Below are 20,012 nucleotides of genomic sequence, written 5' to 3' on the forward strand. Positions count from 1 at the left end.
ATCTTGAACATGAGACCTTTATCAGAGAAACTTGATTTAATCATTTTTTCCAGATAATCATTTCCTAATTTTAACTACAATTAGTGTTTTTTGTACAAAAGCTAATAAAATTTATGCAATGGAAATGATCCATTTTTTCTTTTATGTCATCTTGAAGCCTCAAGGCCACATGTGGCCCTCTAGGTCCTCAAGTGCAACCCTTTGCTTGAATCCCAACTTCACAGAACAAATCCCCTTAATAAAAGAATTTTTTCTGTAAAACTTGGACTTAGTGGAAAGGCTGCTCCCAAAGACCTAGAAGGCCCTATATGGCCATGAGGCTGCAAGTTCCCCACTCCTGTGGTAATCTCTGTCTCTCTTGTTTGGTCAGAAACTCTTCCTCTATCCAGGGTTGCAAGAGATCTTTTCTTTCTTGCTCTTCTAATTTATTATATGACCTTTTATATCTAAGTTATGTACCCACCTGGAGTTTATCTAGATTTATGGTGTGACACATTGATCTAAAAATCATTTTTACCATACTGATTTTTAGTTTTCCTAGCAGTTTTTGTTGAATAGTGAATCTTTGCCTGAATTGTGGGGTCTTGGCTTTACTGAACACGATCACTTCTATGTACGTTTGTTTATGAATGCTTTGTGCGTGATCTGCTGGTCTACTCTTGGACATTTTTATTTTTTACCAGTACCAAATAGCTGTGATTATACCTGCTTTGTAATAGAACTTGAGTTACAGTACAGAGTGGCTCCTTTTCGTCCATTATTTTCCTTTGAGATTCTTGATCTTTTGTTCCTTCTGGGTAATTTTCTTATGTTACATAATCTCTTGGTAATTTGATTGGCGTAGCATGAAATAAACTCATTGATTTTAGATGCTGCTACCATTTGTGGTGTATTAACATGGCCTAAAATGAGTGATTACTCTCTCTCCAGTTCTTTAGACCTATCTTTATTTCTGTAGTGATCAGACCCAGGGGCTCCAGTGATAGCTGAGCTCCTAGGCTGCCAGGTGATAGCCGTTTTGAAATGATACAAGCGTTTACAGATCTTTATAGGTAAGTGAAATGAAATGGCTATTACAAAAGAAAAAAATGTAAAGAACAAAGAGGATCTGCTTTCCCCAATCATGAGTTGAAAAAACAATTTATCTTATCATCTATAAACTGAGGGGAACTGGATGACTTCTAAGATCCCTTCTAATGCTAAATCTTTCTCTTATGATCTAGGTAAATGTTAAAGTAGTAGAACTTTCTAGTTAAAGGAAGTCATAAATAGGTAAAAGGAAAAATTATTTTGTAATACAAATATTCACACTTAATTGATCCATTTTATTAGTTTGAATTTGTATATATCTATCATACCTTTTGTATAATAGACCTGGGGTAGGAACCTGCAGTCTCAAGGCCACATGTGGCCTTCTAGGTCCTTGAGTGTGACTTTTTCACTGAGTCCAAATTTTAGAGTGTTTCCTTTTATTAAGTTCTGTCAAGACTTTTAATAAACATTATCAATATTTGTTTAATTAAGTTAAAAATTTAAAGGGAGCACACATGTTCTAATCATTTCCAGTCATCTCAACATGGACATTATGAGTTAAACCTATATGAATATCCAGTTTTTTGTATTTAAAGTGAATTTATGCACACACGCACACACATCACATGTATGCATGTATTTTGGCTGATGATTTGTCTGATTTTATTTTATATTCTGCAACTTTACTGAAGTTGCTAATTGTTTTGATTAGTTTTTAGTTGACTCTAACTTTTCTAAATAAGCCATCATACCTTCTGCAAAAAGTAAAAGTTTTGTTTCCTTGTTGCCTATGCTTATTCCTTCAATTTCACTTGTTAATCTATTATTCTATTAATCTAGGTTTGAGAGGGATGAATTGAGGTTCCCCAACTATTAAAGTTTGCTATTTTTCCTGTAATTCATTTAACTTTTTCTTTAAAAACTTAAATACTATTCCATTTGGGGGGGGTGATTATTGATATTAATTCATTGTCTAAGATACCTTTTAGCAAAGTGTGGTTTTCTTTCTAATTTTTAAAACTAGGTCTATTTTTTCTTTTGCTTTGTCTGAGATTGTAGTTGCTACCCTTGCCTTTTTTATTTATTTATTTTTTGAGGGGTCAACAAGCACTTTAATCAAGCACATGTATCATTCACTTAGTTCAGGGGAAAAAGTCAGCACCCTGAACTTCAGAGAAAATACAAAAAAAAAAAATGATCAACAGACAAGGCTTCCAACTGTCTGACATAAGCAGTACATACATCACAGATCAACAGACAGATCCAACTGTCTGACCATTACATACATACATAGTTACCAGAGAGAGAAGCACCAACACCTGGGATTTCAAAGCCGGGGGCTCCTAGCGGCTGCCCAGAGTCTTGTCTGGCCCAACAATACTTCCAATCATTAAGCCCTCCGTGCCTTTTTTCTTTAAACTGAAGTGTATTAAATTTTTCTCCAGTCCATCATTTTAACTTGGCATGTATCTTTCTGTTTCAAGTTTTTGTTAAACAATATACTGTTAGATTCTTATTTCTAAATGTGCTATCCTCTTCCAATTTATTTATGTCCATCCCATTCACATTCACAATTATTGATAACTGTGTATTTCTCTCCATCCTATTTTCTTATATTTATCCTCCTCTTTTTTTCCCTACATCCTCTTTAAGATGTTTTGCTTTTGACTGCCTTCTTTGATCTACCCACCTTTTTTATTCTTCCCTTTTCCCTTAATCTCTTTTCTTTCTGTTTGCCCCTTAGGTAAGATGTGTTTCTGTTTCCAACTGTGTCTGTATGTATTCTTCCTTCCTTTAAGCAGTTCAGATGAAAACAAGGTTCAAGTGTCATCTACGCTCCCTGTTTCCCTTTCCTTATTGTATAAACTCCTTTTTGTGCCCCATTTTTGTGAGATACTTTTTCAGTATTCTTCCTTTCACTTCTCCCTTCTCCCAATGCATTCTTCTTCCTTCATCATCCAGTCTTATTTTGAGATCATTTAAACACAACAGAATCACACCCAGCTACTCTAATTAGACTTCCTCTGTGATCCCTGGTGATGAAAAACTTCTGAGAGGCAGCATATACCATCTCCCCATATGAGAAGTTTAGTCCCTTATTTTTTCACTCATGTTTACCCTTCTATGCTTCACTTGACTCCTTTGTATGTCAAATTTTCTACTTAGCTCCAGGCTTTTCATTAGGAATGCTTGGAAGTCTTTTTTTTTTTTAAGATCAGTTTTTTCATTTGTGGGATTACACTTAGTTTTCCTGGGTAGAGTATTCTTGGTTGTAAGTCTAGATCCTTTGCCTTCTGGAATATGATATTCCAAACTCTCTTCCTCTTTATGGTAGTAGCTGCTAAATCTTGTGTGATCCTAATCATGACTCTTCAGTGCTTGAATTTTTTCTTCCTTCTTATTTTATAGTATTTTCTCTTAATCTGAGAGTTTTGGATTTTAGCTATAATGTTCTTCTAAGTTTTCATTTTGGGGTTTTCTTTTAGAAGGTGACAGGTGGATTTTTTCACTTCCTATTTTGCCTTCTAAGATATCTAGACAATTTTCTTTTATGCTTTCTTGAAATATAATGTTTAGACTCTTTTTAAAAAATGACTTTCAGGTAGTCTACTCATTCTTATATTATCTCTCCTCTGTTTTCCAGGTCCATTGTCTTCATGAGATATTTCAATTTTCCTTTTTTTTTTCCACTCTTTTGACTTTGTTTTATTATTTATTATTATTTCATGATGTCATTAGCTTCCATTTGGCCACTTCTCATTTTTGAGGAGTTATTTATTAAGGTCTTGTACCCCTTTTTGCAAGCTGTTTGTTCTCTTTCCACATCTTTCTTCCCTAACTTTTTTTCTCATTCTTTTTTCTACTCTCATTTAGTTTTTAAGATCAATTTTTAGTTCCTTCTTTAACCCTTCTAGGAATTCTCGTTGAATTTTTGTCTTTTAGACTTTGTTCTTTTTTTAAAAAATTATTCTCTTCTTTGTTTGTATCCTGAGCTTCCCTGTCACCATAATAGATAGCTCTTTAAGTTCTTGTTTGTTTGTTTGCTCGTTTTTCCAACCTACTTTTTGACTTGGGAATTTATAGTAGTGTTGGGCTTTTTAGGGGGCGATGTCTGACCTGAACTTCTGTCTTCTTACATACTTTTGTTATTTTCATAGCTCCATCAGGGAGCCTGTAAGCTTTCAGTACTCCTGAACTGATATGATCAGTGGAAAATCCGTTCATTGCCCTCTGGTGTAAGTTTTGCAAATTCTTGGCCCAAGTTTGGGTCTCAGCTTCTTTCTAGCAGGAGTTTCAGCAGTCTGCTGATAGACTCAGCAACTATTGAGCTGCTAGTATGCCCTCCAGATTCAGAGTAACTGAACTGCCAGTTCCCCCTTTGGTCTGTGGTGCTGTCCTCTTCTCCTAGGATCAGAGCTGTCCTATACTAAATACTTACTTAAGGCCAATGTTCACAACCATTCCTCTTTACCCATGGATCTGAGAGCCAGCACCAAGTGGTAGGTGACAGAGCTGCTAGGTGGCACCTGTACTTGTACCCAGCACTTGCTCAGGAATCCCCCAGGATCTCTTTTTAGTGCTCTGTCTTGGCCCTCTGTCAGTTCCTAGGTGCTAGAATGCTCACCTATGCCAACATTACAGTCATGTATACTCCTAGTCAGACCCCCTCCCCAGTGTCCACAGACTTCTCTGTCTCCCTGTAAAAATTACTGTGACTTTCCTTGGGCTTTCCCAATCAGAAGTCAGTCTGTTGCATTCTCTAGATCTTATTTTAAGGAGGCATGGAGAGAGCTAAACTCTTTCTGATGGTTCCTCTCACTCTGCTATCTCTGAATTTTTACATTTTGGATAGTTTTTTTACCTTGTTAATCAAGTGGATTAGGGTATTGTTGTTTCCATAGACAAATTCATCAAGATAAGAATTCAAGAAGTTAGTTCCTGATCATGAATTTGTCGACAATTTTGCATTTCTGAAGTGCTACGGAATTTACCTTTTTGTTTTGTTTTTTCTTTCAGTTTGCTACAAATGTGCCATCTACACCAAAAGACTTAATGTTAAGTCAGTATGTTTACTGGCCTAAAATACAGATTTATAAAGAAGATTGCCAGGCTCTCCATCAAAAGACTGAAGAGTAAGAATGTGTTTGCTTTCTTGGATGTAGTAAAAGAGATATTACAGTTTTTTAAATCACCATCTTTAATTAGTGGCATGGTACAAAATTGAGTGTGAGTAGGTCCTCCACTTTTAGATTTGTGTAAGAAAATGTAACTTATAACATTGACATATCATTACCTTATACTTCATGTGAAAGTTGAATTTGAGAGAACATCTGAAAGTAAAGATAATCTAGCCAATCAGCCACCAAACAGTTATTAAGTGCCTGCTAAGTAGCTGGGGAAACAAAAGCAAAACTAGGCCCTACCTGCAAAGAGTTCACAGTCTAATAAGGGAGACAACCTACAATTATGTACAAGCAAAATGCTTATAGGATAAACTGGAAATAATCTCAGAAGGAAAGGCATCCATCACCCTTTTTTAGAAGTAATTTGCTAAGTCTGATAGACACAGAGACAAAAACAATGTAGCCCCTGGCCTACTGTGACTGGAATTCTGGTAGGGGAATGTGATGAATGTATAAATAATTAGAATACAAAATCTTCTTAATTCATATGTGGGACCAGATGTCAGACTCATACCTCTACCTTTTGGCCCTCATTTACATGCAAAAATAGTGTTCCTTTCAGAACAGTGAAGTGCATCTCAGTCCTTCAATTGAAGGCTTTATATGCACAAATACTGAAGGAAAATTAGCAGATGGTCACATCTAAAACATCAAGTATCCTCCAATAATTATTTTTAAAGCCTAGAAATTTAAGTCACTAGATTCTTTTTTTCATACCTACCTGAATCTGAGTGGGTACTTCATGATTTGTCCAGGCATATTTCCATAATTTGCTTAAATTTGTTATTTTGCCTGTGACAATGTTAGGATTTGTCTAAAATGAGTAGGTAGATCTTAATAGGGTATCATTTCTGGATTTTGTCTGTGGCACAAGCACGTACTATACCCTGCTACATCTGATAAAAGTTTGTTTTTATTTATTGACAAATGACTGGATTCCTGTGATGACAGTTAACCTCACTGGGCTGTTTTTAACAATGAAAATAGGGCATGGAGGAAAGAGTCTTTCTTGCAGATGCATTCTGATTAGAATATTCACAATAGCTTTGGAAAAGCATAGTAATTTAAAGGCTAGATCTCAGAGGCACATTTCCAAGCTGGAATGTGAAATCAATTATTTTTGAAAAGGAAGTTTTTAGGTTATCACATTCTACTGTCATTTTGCAAGTTCTGAGGAGTGTTTAAACCAAGGAAGGTCACTGTCCAGGGACGGTTTTCGTACTCATTATGTGGAACAAAGTTCAGAATTGGTTGATAGTGTTGGTTAAAGACAAAAGAAGAAGTTATTTCTTTTGTTCCCTAGCATATTTAGACATTGTTGGTTTTAAAGAATATAGACAGCTCATTTTGTGCTTTTCTGTCACCTTATTCTCATGAACTCTTTTTCATTGCTTTAGATTAAAACTTCATGCCTTGAAACAGGATAAACTACTGGTGGACGTGAATAGGAGTCTGTGGGAAGTAATGAAGGGCTGCTCTGATGAAGAGGTACTTTTCTTCTGAATGGTGAAAATGTCTGAACTGATTCCCAGTGTTTGTTATGAAATATATAACTCGAAGATACATTTGACTGTGATAAATTTTTCTCTTTGAATCTGCTCTTAATGGAAGATTAATTCAAAAAAGCCTTTTTTAAAAATTTTGCAACTGTGATGTGAAGTTTGCTTGTAATCAGGTTTTCTCCCTTTTTTATTTCATAGTAGACTTAGATAAGGAAAAGTTTAGGACATAACTGGAGTTTGAATGATTGAATAATAAGTAAACCATTTAAAACTTGACTATTATGTTAAATAGGGTATCCTTACTAGACAGTTTTATGTTCAGTAGTTTGATGTAAACCTCAGCTGGAGAGTGAAACTCAAGTCCTGAGTTCTGTAATCAAACAAATAAATGGAATTACATTTACAAAAGAGAGGATGCCATAAGAATTAGGCTTGGATGACTAAAGGAAATTTTGTGTTGTGTTACCTACCTACCATACAGCGGCTAAGCCTACCCCACCGAAATGACTTTTAATGTAATGCCTTATTCTTTCCTGCAGCTGAAGACATTTGGAGCCCATCTGAACAAAATGAAATCCCGTTTTGCCAAGAAGACTAAAGTTTTTGCTCACCAAGGGAAAGCAGTTCTTTATAGCAAACTGGTTCAATCAGCAAAGGTGATTTTGACAGAGAGCAATCAGAATTCCTTTTTTGTGGTAGTGATCATGAAATTGGCAAAAATATTTGGAGAAGTGTGGGGAAGGTTATGCTGTTAGGGAGTAGTTCCTAGGATGTCTGACCCATGAATAAACCAGAATAGGTTTAAAAATCTGGCGTGTTATGGAAAATATCCCCATCCCTGTTCTGTGCTCAAAGTGAGCATCCCAATGTGAGGGCCATCCTTTTGAATTCATTCTTCAAAGACAAGAAGATCTTAGTAAATGTATATCATGATGCCATTGGTCAGAGATCAGCCAATCAACAAGCATTGTGCACCTACTATGTATCAGGTATTGTGATAAGCACTAAGAATATAGATTCAAAGAGTAAAATAACCCTATTTACAAGAAGCTTACATTCTAATAGATCATCTTTCTTACTTTATTTAGGTCAGTTATTCTGTCCAAGTTTGAAACATGAAGGATTGTCTTTTTATTCTAGGATTGCTTTTCGTATCCATCATGTCACATGAGTTATAATAAAGTTTTTCGCTTTAACTTCAGCTAATCTATTTGCATTTATTTTGTGTGTAGGATGAACTGGAGAAGCTTCAGACAAGGATGGGCAAGATGGATTCTGTACTCACAGAGGTGGATACCTGTCTTGCTGCTCTGGACCTGGGTAAAAATTTTTGGACACATTTCCAAAGTTGGGAGTTCAGACAGCTAGTATCTTTTCTCTTCAGATACTTTCTTTTCACATCATGAATTCTACATTGGAACAAATTAAAGCCCTTCTATTCTGATGATTCATAACCTAGCCAATAAGAACAGTTCAGGCCACTAGATTGCTTTAGAAGACTGTACATTCCTTTTTGTTTTTAGAAAATAAACCTGACTCAGCCTGATGAATAAGCCTTTTTAAGCACTGAGTAAATTCCTAAATAACCAACACTCCATGACCTACTGAAAAGACAATAAGCACATAAATCCACAATCTCAGAGCTGTCAGCTACAAAATTATTCACAGATATTTTTTTGAGTAGCTACTTTGTGCAAGATACTTACTATTGAGGACATAGAGACCTGTAAAATAGAAGTCCTGAACTTTGGAAATTATCTTGTCCATACATCCCTAAGCCTTAACAGAGGATGAATCAGCAACTGGAAAACTCTCCCTCTTATAGCCTTTAGTGGAATTATTTTCCAAAGTGTGACTTAAGAATACTCATGGCACTTAGAACGCTCTTCCCTTTCCTCTCCTCTCCTGATTTTTGAAGTCCCATTCTCTGCTGTAGAGGATTTAGGAACCAAAAATAATGGATACGATAAGGAATACTTTGATAATTCCAGAAACCTGTAATGTTATTCATGAAGTTACTCCCTCCAGTGGTGCAGATTGTACCTTATCTTTACAGAAGAAATAATGAAGAAATAAAGAAATTGTTGCCTTCAAAGAGTAGTAATCAAATCTTACCACAAAAACTATCCCCCTCTCCAATCCCCCCAGAAAGGAAAGAAAATTACCCTAAAACAGACAACACTTGCTCAAGTAGTCAACATGGTTAGAGGTCTCAGGACTGAGAGCAGGAAAGACCTGTAGAGACGTACAGGTCTTTTTATAGATCAGGAAATAAGTCCATAAAGATTAAGTTAAATAACTCTTAAGTAGCTATTAAGATAACATTTACACCTAGGTCTTCTCATTTCACATGTAGTATTCTTTCCACAAAATCAAACTAAGGGTTAAGAAATCTCATTCTATTAGTATTCATTTCTGACTAGATTAATCGCTTTGGAAAGTATAAAGTTATATGATAGGCAACATGATGTAGTGGATAGAGTTGTCCTTGGAGTCAGGAAAATCTCGGTTCATTTCTGCCTCTGATACTGGCTCTGTGACTCAGGATGTCACTTACCTTCTCAGTATCCTTTACAAGTCTAAGACTATGTGAGACATAAAGAAAATGCTGATCTGAATTGGTAAGAAAGTGGGGGGGGGGTTTCCTGGGAGTTCCCTACACTAATGAAATCACAAGTCCAATTTTTTAAAGTGATGTACAAATATAAGATATTTATCGTTAGATATATAGGCATACCCAATCTAACTTCCTTATTTAGTTTCTTGAAAACATTAACTTGGTAAAACCCAAATATGAGAGATAATTTCAGAGTAGCAGCATTACCTTAAATGAAAGATACATTTCTTATTTTTTGTGTGTTACATTTTATATTTTAATCTTACATTTTTTACATGCGAAGTTTTATATTTTTTTACATTTACATTATATAATGTAATCTTACATTTTAGTCTTTACGAAGATTAGTGAAAGTGAAGATATATCCTTTTTTTAAAATTTATTTGTTTTCACTTCTCTACAATCACTTCCATAAGTCTTAGATTTTTCTCCCTCTCCTTCCCACCTCCCTTCCTGAGAGGGCATGCAATATATGGGTTCTACACATACATTCTTATTAAATACATTTTCACATTAGTCATATTGCATGTAAGAATTAAAATGAATGGGAGAAATCATGAGAAAAACCTAAACAAAACATAACACAAGAGAAAATATTCTGCTTCATTCTGCTTTCCAGTTCCATAGTTCTTTCTCTGGATGTGGATGGCATTTTGCATCAAGAGTCCTGTGGGAATGTTTTAGGGACACATTTCTTATAACCCAGAATTCTGACTATAACGTCTAAAATAATAAAGGAAGAGAACTAGAAAAGATTCTTTAGGCCTTAAAAACTCTTTCTCCATACTCTCCACCCCACCTCAACTGAATCTCTCTCTTCATTATGTCATCCTTCTCCCCATCCAGTGTCCCGTCTCCTTACCATTTCCTACCCCCAAACTGCAGAGCACCATTTTCTTTTTTTAATTTTATTTAATATTTTTTCCCAATTACATGTAAAAACAATTTTAACATTCTGGTTTTTGTTTTCAAATTTTGAGTTCCAAATTCTCTCCCTCCTTCTCCTCCCTCTTCCCCACATTGAGAAGGCAAGCAATTTTAAGTAGGTTATACATGTATAGTCATGCAAAACACATTTCCATATAAGTTATTCTGTGAAAGAAAACACAAACCAAAAACTCCAAGAAAAATAAAAGAAAAAGTGTCTTTGATCTGCATTCAGGCTCTACCAGTTCTTTCTCTGGAAATGGATAGCACCTTTCATCATAAATCTACAGAATTGTCTTAGATCATTGTATTGCTGAGAATAGCTAAGTTATTCATAGTAGATCATCATACACTATTGGTGTTACTTTGTACAGTATTCTCCTGGTTCTCCTCATTTCATTTTGCAACCGTTCATGTAAGTCTTTCCAGGTTTTTCTGAGAGCATCCTGCTTATCATTTCTTAAAGTACAATAGTATTCCATCACAGTCATATACAAAACTTGTTCAGCTGTTCCCCAATTAATGGACATCCCCTCAGTTTCCAAATCTTTGCCACCACTAAAAGAGCTGCTATAAATATTTTCGTACATATAACTCCTTTTACTTTTTGTTTTTTATCCTTTGGGAATATAGATCTCTAAGTAGTATTCCTTGGTCAAAGGGTATGCATAGTTTTGTAACCCTTCCAAAACCTCTCTCAGAATGCTTTAATAACTATACAGTTTCACCTGTAGTATATTACTATTTTCATTTTCCCACATCCACTCTAACATTTGTCCTTTTCCTTTTCTGTCCCTGTGACCACAAACTCTGCAGTGCTAGTGCTCATCCTCACACTGGGACTAAGACCCAGATCCATGTCTTCAGCAGAGTCTTGCCCCTGGTGCCCTGACCCATTGTCCCATCCCCTTTTCATCTGTAGTCTGAGAGGTCTGAAAACCACCTCTGATGCCACTGATTCAGTTGCCCCAAGGCCTGCTCCTGGTTTGCTGGGGCCCAGTCTGCACTAGCTTGGACTGTGCTCCTCTCTCACCCTGGTGCAGCAGACTTACCCTGCTACCCTTCTAAATTGTCATGGGCTGGAAAATTGTTTCACTCCCATCTTTTTGTGGGTTCTACTGCTTTAGAATTTGTTTAAAGTAAGAATTTAAAGGTATTTGGAGGAATTTAGGGGAGCGCCCAGGCAGGATCCCTGCCCTTACTCCATCATCTTAGCTCTGCCCTGCACCATTTTCTAATTGACCAGACAGGCTATTTTCTACTGATGAAAGCAAAGGACAGATTCACCAGGAACATAAAAACAACTGTCCTCCTACAATGAAGTTGGTTACAGAAGAGTTTGGTTTTAATATATTAAATTTGCTGCTTACTGATACTGTTCAGAACAACATCACACTACTTATGCCTGTACAAAAAAAATGCTAGCTATTTCTCATAAGGCCCTTGGAAAAATTTCATTCTGCAGCTTAAAATACAGCTTAAAAAAAATTTGACTTCTTCTAATATTATTCTTCATTAGCATCATCATCCTGTGTTTTGATCTTAGAGGACTGATAGTTCTTATGTACTTAGTGTTTAAAAGAAATACATTCTTCTGCTAGTTTTAAGACATTGATTTTTAACACCTGTGGTTACATAGTAAATGCTTATTTATAGAGTTACTCTACTGTATGTTTTCTCCTTTAGAAATTAAGAATCTAGACAAGAATGAAGAAGATATCCCTGTGGTAGAGTGGGATTCTGAAATGTTAGCTACAGAAAAAGGTAACTGCCATTTAATAGGATAATAATTTAACTGAGAAAAGTTTTCTCAGTGCATAATTTTTATGTAATAATAATCACTTTATGATTAAAGTGGCTCATTTTATGTAGCACATTACAGCTTTAAAAGGACTTTTATCATAGTATTTCTCTGAGATAAGTAGATGTGGATTAGTAGCTATGCAAGCCCTAGTTGAACAGAGGTAGTCACCTGGGATTTTCAGTAAAATTATTTTCTTCTGTGTGTGTGGCAGAAAATCTCTGGACAATTCTCTGTTTCCTAAGAGGTGTTAGTAGAAAATATGTTCACTAGGAATATAATTTTGTCTCTCTCTCCTTCCTCTCATCAGAATTAGAACAATTACAAGCTGAAGAAGAGGAACTCAAGAGGTAAGCCTTCAATTTTTGTGTTTGTCAGTATAGTGCCAAAGACCATCAAACAAATGGCATCCTACCTCCAGAAACTGGTTTAGTTCCAGACCATTTTGGGAGGATGTGTCTTAATAATTCTTAATGGTTCAGAGCTTCTGTTTTATTCTGAAATAAGTCCAGATAATTGCTTCATTCAGTTGATGACATTTTTTGAAACTGGACTGACATAGAGTGTTGTTCTGGATCTGTCTAAAACAGACCCAAACCTCTTTGTCAAAATAGTCTTTGTGGATTCAAGGGTAGCAACAAAGATGTTCACCAGAAGTTTAAACTTCATGAGGATGAGGATTAGGGCATTAAGTATTTCTTTTCATGTTCATACCCCATATCTATTGATGGATTCTGGAGTTTATACTAAAGGATTTATCTTTCCCTGAATATCTGATTTTTTTGCTGCAGGAATATATCAGAATTGGAGATACAAAGGGAGCAGGTACTTGCCCAAGTAAACAGTCTACAACAAGAAGCAAATAGAACTAAGGAATGCCTGGAAAAATTCAGGTAAGGAAAAACATCTCATTTATTCAATTAAATTCAACAAATACTTATTAAGTGTTTCTCTTACCTCACTGCCCTTTCCTCCACACTCCTGTTTCCATTTTCTGGAACCAAGAGCCATGATCAAATCAGCTCTGCTCTTGTTTCCAAATGGGGTATGTAGACTATTTCCTCTTGCCCCATTCACCTATCTAGTGAATCTTGTGAACCTAATCTTTCAGATTAAGGTGACCCTTCCCTGAGCACCATTTCCCCATGAATTCCTTAAAGGCAGGGACTTTATTTGCTTTTTTAGTGGTGTAGTGAGCCTTTTGGAAAGCTAAAGATTCTGAGAGGCAATGGGAGGAATGTTCTTAGCAGAGGCACGAGGTGTAGAACTGACTTTGGAGAACCTTGGTCTGGTTTGCCTGGAATGTAGAATACATCAGAGTCATGGGAAACAAGCATGGAAAGGTGGCTTGGATGCGGACTGGGGGAGCTTAACATACCAGGATAAGAAAATTTGTATTTAATTCTAGAAATAGTAGGGAGCTTTAGAAAAAGCATGAAGGACTTGCATTAAATAACCAAGAGTGAAATGAGCAGGACCAAGAGAACACTGTATACAGTAACAGCAATGTCATTTGAAGAATAAATGTGAACAATTAAGTTATTTTGAGTATCATATGGACTCAAATCAACTACAAAGGATCTATGAAAGAAGATCCATCTCCAGAGCAAGAACTGATAAATAGAAATATGTATAGTATGATTTTACATGCAGACACACATACATACGTATCTAATGGTGGTGCAGGGTCTGAGGGAGGGAGAAAAAAATAAAGTACACTGCAGAAAACAAAAAATTCATAAGGAAGCACAGAAAAGCAGGGTAACTTTGAAAACAACGTGTAGTACGTATTATGTAGTTTTTTTATAGTAAACTGAAATGGAAACTAGTGGTTTCATATTGAATCCTTTTCATGTTGTGCTATGTACGTGGAAATGTGGAATTCTTTGTCTTTTTGTATTTGAGTTCAAGTTGAAGAAATTTTTTTTTTTTAAAAAACGAAGAATAGGGAGTCATTAAATATTTTCTTTTCTTCTTTCTTTCAACAGCCTAAGACTATAGCATCATAGTACTTAATTTTAAATACCTGGTGTCACTTGTCCAGAGGAAAGAGTACCACCTGATACTATTTTTGTGGGATTAGATGTGATTTGGTTATTCTTATCTCAAAAAAAAAAAAAGAGAGAGGCAGCATGACGGTAATTAGTCAACCTCAGAATCACCTCTGACCCTGGGATTGTGGGCAAATATTTGCCTTCTTTGTCAGTGCTCCAGGAGACTCTTTTTTAGGCTCTAAGTCACAGAGCATGTGCTGACCTGCATTGCTAAAGGAAATTTCCTTACTGGGAGCTCCCTATATCAATGAAATTTCAGGTTCACTCCAAAGAAAAGTGATGATTCCTGAAACTGGTAGATTGACTTTTTTTTTTTTTTTTTTGGTAAACTCTAGCTACTCAGAATGGGAGATCATTGAATGGAGTGATAGCCAGGCTGTATTCACTTTCCTTTACGATTCAGTAGAGCTCACCATCACCTTTGGAGAGCCTGTGGGTAAGTAGCAGAAGCAATCTGATTTTATTTTACAACCATTTCTGTGTGAGGAGGAACACGTCATAAAACCCCATGATTAAATTCATCCAGGATTCAAATCTTAATTTTAAATATGGGAAGAAATAAAAAGCAATATGTGCTGATGCTGCAGGCTCACATAAAATAGAACATTTGTTGATTGAAAATGTCATCATTCTAGAGCTTTCACAGGTGTTTACCTGTTGCTTACAGAGTAGAGACTGATGCATGGATGGACAAAGAAATTGTTTGGTTCTATCATCGTTTTTAAAGTTTTTTTATTGCTATAAACTTGATAAATATCAACAAATTTGAACATTTTCTTATAAAAAGAACAAAAAAAGTATTTCATGTGACATGACTGCTTACAGCTTGGGTTTAGTTGTTTTTTTTTAAGCATATACCATATTAAAGGTAAAACGGTATTTGCAGCACGGTTCTGCTTGTCCGTTATCTCCTGAACTTCCTTCTCTTCTCTGTGTTTTTTTCTTAATGTTTTGTTTTGTATTATTACTTTCACACACTACCCTTCAAGAAATGAACGCACCTCCTTTCCCCCACAACAGATAATTACATACAGTCCAAATCCATGCATGAACTCGCCTGAAAACGTGCACCCTTCTGTCCCTTCTGCTGAGGCAGGAAACACTTCTCATCCCCAGTTTGCCGGACTTACGTTTGGTCATTGCCGCTCTTTAAAACTTGCCGTTTTTTCTTTTACAGTGTTGAGGTCATTGTATAAGTCATTCTCCTCGCTCCATTTATTTCTCTCTGTTTCAGTTAATACACAACCCCCCATGTTGTTTCTAGAGCTACCCCTTAGACCGTCTAACAGTTCATAATATACCATTAAATTAATATACCTTAATTTGCTCCGCACTTTTACGGCAACATTTTGTTTCCATTTCTTTTCTAAGACAAAAAGTGCCATTGGAGGTGTTTGTGCAGTTGGTTCCTTTTTTCCATCTCTTTGCTCTGTGTGTTCAGTAATTACATACTGAATCCAAGCATATGCATAATTTAATGGTTTTTTCTGTATAGTTTCAAGTTGCTTTCCACAATGATTGAATCAGTTCACAGTTCTACCACCAGGGCAGGGGATTTAGAAAGGAGAGCAATTCTGATGTCATCATCTTCTAATATTTTCAGAAAAAAATTAATTTCAGAAACGTAGGCTTACCTAAATTCTATTGCTAGGCAATTTTAAATCTCACCCTATGGAAACCAGATTGGTGTTAAGGAATAGTTTTCCCATCTTGTGGCTTGGTGCTGACATTGCTTCACTGGTTCAACCAGGTTGTTACTCAGATGTGAAATGCTTTGTAGAAGAATTAGAGTATTTTAGTGAAATTCTTTTATCTCAGTTCCTTCATTTTACAGATGAGGAAACTAAAGCTCATAGAAGTTACATGACTTGCCCAAGACATCGCCGCTTGTGTTTGTGCTTTGTTTATTGTACTGTGCTGAGGTTTCTTGAGAACACTGATCTACCTTGCATACATTTCTTGATATTTTAAGAGGCAGTGTGTATAGAATGCTGGACATAGAGGCAGGAAGATTTGTGTTAGAGTCCTTCCCTGGCACTCACTGTGTCTGTGACCATCTTCACTTAAACTTTCTGAGCCTCAGTTCTTCTGTTTCTTCTCAGTTTCTTCTGTAAAGTTGAAAAATACCCGTCGCAGGGTTATTAGATTTAAATGAGATAATATAAATTACTCTGCAAGCAAAAATTTCTATAAAATATTAGTCATTCATGATACTAAATTGCACGTTAATTGTGCCCAGAATGGTGCTCAGTGTCAAGAATTAAAAAGACCTAGTAGAAGAATTTTGGCTTTGTAGAATGACTTCAGAAGCATTATCTGTTGATACTGATGTAGATTGATGCTCTTGTCAACCACCCTAGCAGAAATTTCTTAGTGAAGCATTTCCAGTCTTTACTTCCCACCAGCAGACTTAGCATATATTAGACGCAGATGACAGGTGCTTGTAGTCCACTGTGTAAAAGTCACTAATAGTGCTTTGAACGGTGCTGACATCTGCAAAAAGTTAAAATAAGATGATTTTCTTAATGATTTAAAAATCATTAAGTGCACAAAAGCACTTCAGAGAAAAGACCTCTGCCTTTGCTGAGTAATTTTGCAAAAAGGCAGCTATATTACATTATAGGGAGTTAATGAAGATTTTAACCATTCCTAAAAATAAACTGGCAGTTCTTATTGGTAACAAAGAATTGACAGTGAAATAGATGCCAATGGGTGGGGGTGGGTAGCTAAGCAAAGTATGGTACATGAATGTAATAGAATAATATTGCACCGTAAGAAATAACTATAAAGAATTAAGAGAAGCTTAGGAAATTTTATACGAACTGATGTAGAGTAAAGTAAGCAGAACCAGGAACATAGTATAAAGTGACCACAACAGTGTGAACAAAATAATAAATTGAAGCAGTATGCTATTTGATTAAAATACCAAACTTGTTCCCAGAGAAGAGCTGAAAAATTGCACCCACCTTCCTTCATTTCACAGGTGAAAGACTATGAGTATAGAATATTGTATCTTCTATCAGGTACTATCAGTCATGATCAACACTTTGGGTGTTTTTATAAATGGCTTTTATTCTTCATTCTTTTTTCAACAAGGTACCTAGCTGAATGGGAAAAGAGATGTATGCAGAAATGAATGCTGTATAAAAAATAAAAGGTGTTCTGCAAAAAGGCATAGATTAAAAAATTAGAATAAGATGGTATATGGGTCTTTCTCAGTATCAATAATGTAAGCGCTGTGGACTCTTACGTAGTCAGCACCACTCTGCCTCTGTGTTCCTATGCCATTTACAGCTAAATCTTTATTATGTCCCAGTAATTAAATAATAATAATGCCCTTGAACAATTAAGAAAAGGTTAAATTATTTTCAGTATGTTCTAAGAAGTATATGCTATATGTTAGATTTCCCTTGATGTTTTTTTTTAATCTCCTTCCTAAACATAATCAAAACCAAAAATCTGGAGAAAAATTAAAAATTGAAATCAAATTGTTTAATCTGATAGTTATTTTGGTAGGGACCGAACCTGTGATTTTCCTGGTATAGGGAACCCCTAGGTCCTTCAAAGTTTTAAAAGCTTTGGCACTTAATGGGTTAATTAATCTAACTAACCAAAACTTTTCTGCATAAAGCTACTTATTTTATGTAGTTGAGATTATGATGCACAAGTGATTTAAAGCTAATGAGAGAGTTAGGAAATGACTTTTTCTTCTGACTTTTCCTAGATGGTCTTCCTTTCCTGAGCAAGGCTTGCAGAAGGATTATTGATATAAACTTTAAAACTCTGCTGCATGGTATGACTTTAAACATTTGTTCCTAAAGTTAGGAATTTTCAAGTATATGTTACTCCTTGAGGTCTGTGCTTCAAGGGCTATTGCAAAGTTAATACAATCTGATATTTCCCAGCTTGAATCATTGTATAGAGATCATCAGTGTGGGTCTTAGAACTTTAAATAAAATAATTTTCTTATGATTAGTCCCAAGGAATGATTGGTATTGAGATTTTTATAGTTCTATATAAGTATATCCTACGTTATCCATATCAACAGTTATCAAGTTTTTCTTTCACGTGACTAAAATTTAGAATGAAAGAGCACTCATTTTCACAGAGCTTTGTGAGGTTGCCATCTAGTCACCTATAAGGAACAAATTTATATGAAATATGAAAAATAACTCAATTTATTTTTGCAGAAAATAAAGCTCCCCCATCATCACTGTTAGTGCATAGACTCATTTTTCAATTCATCGAGGATCAGGGATCATGGAAGAATAAGTGCGTAACACAGCACCATGTGCCTAAGGTAAAGTATGAGTGCAAAATCCTCAGAAACATTAGTGGTGTCACCTGCCCCTGAAGGCGGCAGTTCAGTTGCAACTTCTGAAATAGTCCATCTGGTTCCGGGGCTTTGAACTCCATGGAGAAAAATCACTAAGGGCAAAAAATTATTTACAGTCTCATTTATCTTCCTGTTTCTCCAGATGCTACAAGAGATTTCATTGGTAGTAAGCCGTTGCAAACTCCTGGGAGAAGAGATTGAATTTCTAAATAGATGGGGGCCGAACTATAACCTCATGAACGTAGATGTGAATAATACTGAGTAAGTAGTTATTAGAGAAACCTACTGTACTTATGATTATTGATTTTACATCCAAAGTGTGCTTATACACTTAGCTCTTATTGTTGTGAGCAATACCTGCTTAAGCATAAAACAATTGAATAATTATAGTTTAAGAAGCCTCCTGGTTCTCTCTCATTTTATCACCACCCTAGGGCACTAGCTCCATTTCCTTTACTACTATTTTGAATCACAAATACAGTTGTTTAATTTGCCAGTCATAACCCCAGGAAACCCTAGTCTTTCCGCAAATATATATTTGATGCCTACTGTGTGCTAGTCCCAGTGCTAAGCTATGCAAGTACAAAGAAAAGAAATATTCCCTGCTGTAAAGGAGCTTATATATCAGGGGAAATAATGTGTAGGTATATACAAAATAGATATAAGGTCAATTGACATTTGAACTAACTCTTGAAGGAAACTAGAGATTCTATTCAGTGTCTACTATGTTCCAATTCCAAAGGTAAGAGTAGGTTTTGGGGAAAAAATAGTGAGTTGTGTTTGAATATATTGAGTTTGGGATGCCTGTGGGATATCCCATTTTAAATGGTCAGTGGGCAGTTGATTGAAGCAGGACTGACACTCCGCAGAGAGACTGGGAGAGAGACTAGAGCTGTGTATAGAGATGACAAGGCTGTGGAAGATGATGAGGTCTGCAAGCAGGAGGGTGTGGAGACCCACTGAGGGCCAGGGTACCGCAGCTGCTGAGAACAAGTAAAATCGACAAGCATTCATTATGGACTAACTGTGTGCTGGCCACTGTGCTTGAGTGTTAGGAATACAAAGAAGGCAAAAACTGTCCCTTCCCTTAGGGAACTCACATTCGAATGGGGGACATAACATGTAAACAACGGCATACATAGAAGTATGTACAGGTATATTGGAGGGGAGACTCCAGCCTTGAGGGGACCAGTAAAGGTCTCTTGCATAAGATGGAATTTGAGCTGAAACTTGAAGGAAGCCAGGAGGTGGAGGTGGGGAGAACATTCCAGGCAGGTATCGCTGGTGGACCTTCAAAGAATTGGGAAATGAAGCATCATATGGGAGGAACAGCCGGGAGGCCAGTGTCACTAGGAGCATGAGATACGCTTGCATTATCTCTCTGCCCCCCACATTCGCTGTTGTATGTATACTGCATGACAGTGAACAAAAAATGGAAAAGTGACATCAAATCCTTTTCCCCCTTAGTTCTATGTTTCTGTTTCGTTTGTAGCTCCCTTGTCATTGACTCAGTAATTTCTCTAAGAATACCATCTTCCAAACTAGATGAAGTCGTTCAT

General features: G+C 36.1%; 1 protein-coding gene across 3 annotated transcripts in view; it reads left to right on the forward strand.

Annotated features, from left to right (window-relative positions):
- Window positions 1-20,012, forward strand: part of KNL1 (kinetochore scaffold 1) — a 104,241-nt gene that overhangs the window by 79,710 nt on the left and 4,519 nt on the right. For all 3 annotated transcript variants that reach the window (XM_072625405.1, XM_072625406.1, XM_072625407.1), the window contains 11 exons: window positions 5,050-5,165; window positions 6,614-6,704; window positions 7,258-7,374; window positions 7,951-8,038; window positions 11,949-12,026; window positions 12,374-12,413; window positions 12,855-12,956; window positions 14,453-14,553; window positions 17,842-17,910; window positions 18,308-18,417; window positions 18,596-18,714. In XM_072625405.1, coding sequence (XP_072481506.1) covers window positions 5,050-5,165; window positions 6,614-6,704; window positions 7,258-7,374; window positions 7,951-8,038; window positions 11,949-12,026; window positions 12,374-12,413; window positions 12,855-12,956; window positions 14,453-14,553; window positions 17,842-17,910; window positions 18,308-18,417; window positions 18,596-18,714 — 1,031 coding nt within the window. The remainder of the gene's footprint in view (window positions 1-5,049; window positions 5,166-6,613; window positions 6,705-7,257; window positions 7,375-7,950; window positions 8,039-11,948; window positions 12,027-12,373; window positions 12,414-12,854; window positions 12,957-14,452; window positions 14,554-17,841; window positions 17,911-18,307; window positions 18,418-18,595; window positions 18,715-20,012) is intronic.

This window comes from Notamacropus eugenii, chromosome 7 (assembly GCF_028372415.1).
Source record: "Notamacropus eugenii isolate mMacEug1 chromosome 7, mMacEug1.pri_v2, whole genome shotgun sequence".
Lineage (NCBI taxonomy): Eukaryota > Metazoa > Chordata > Mammalia > Diprotodontia > Macropodidae > Notamacropus > Notamacropus eugenii.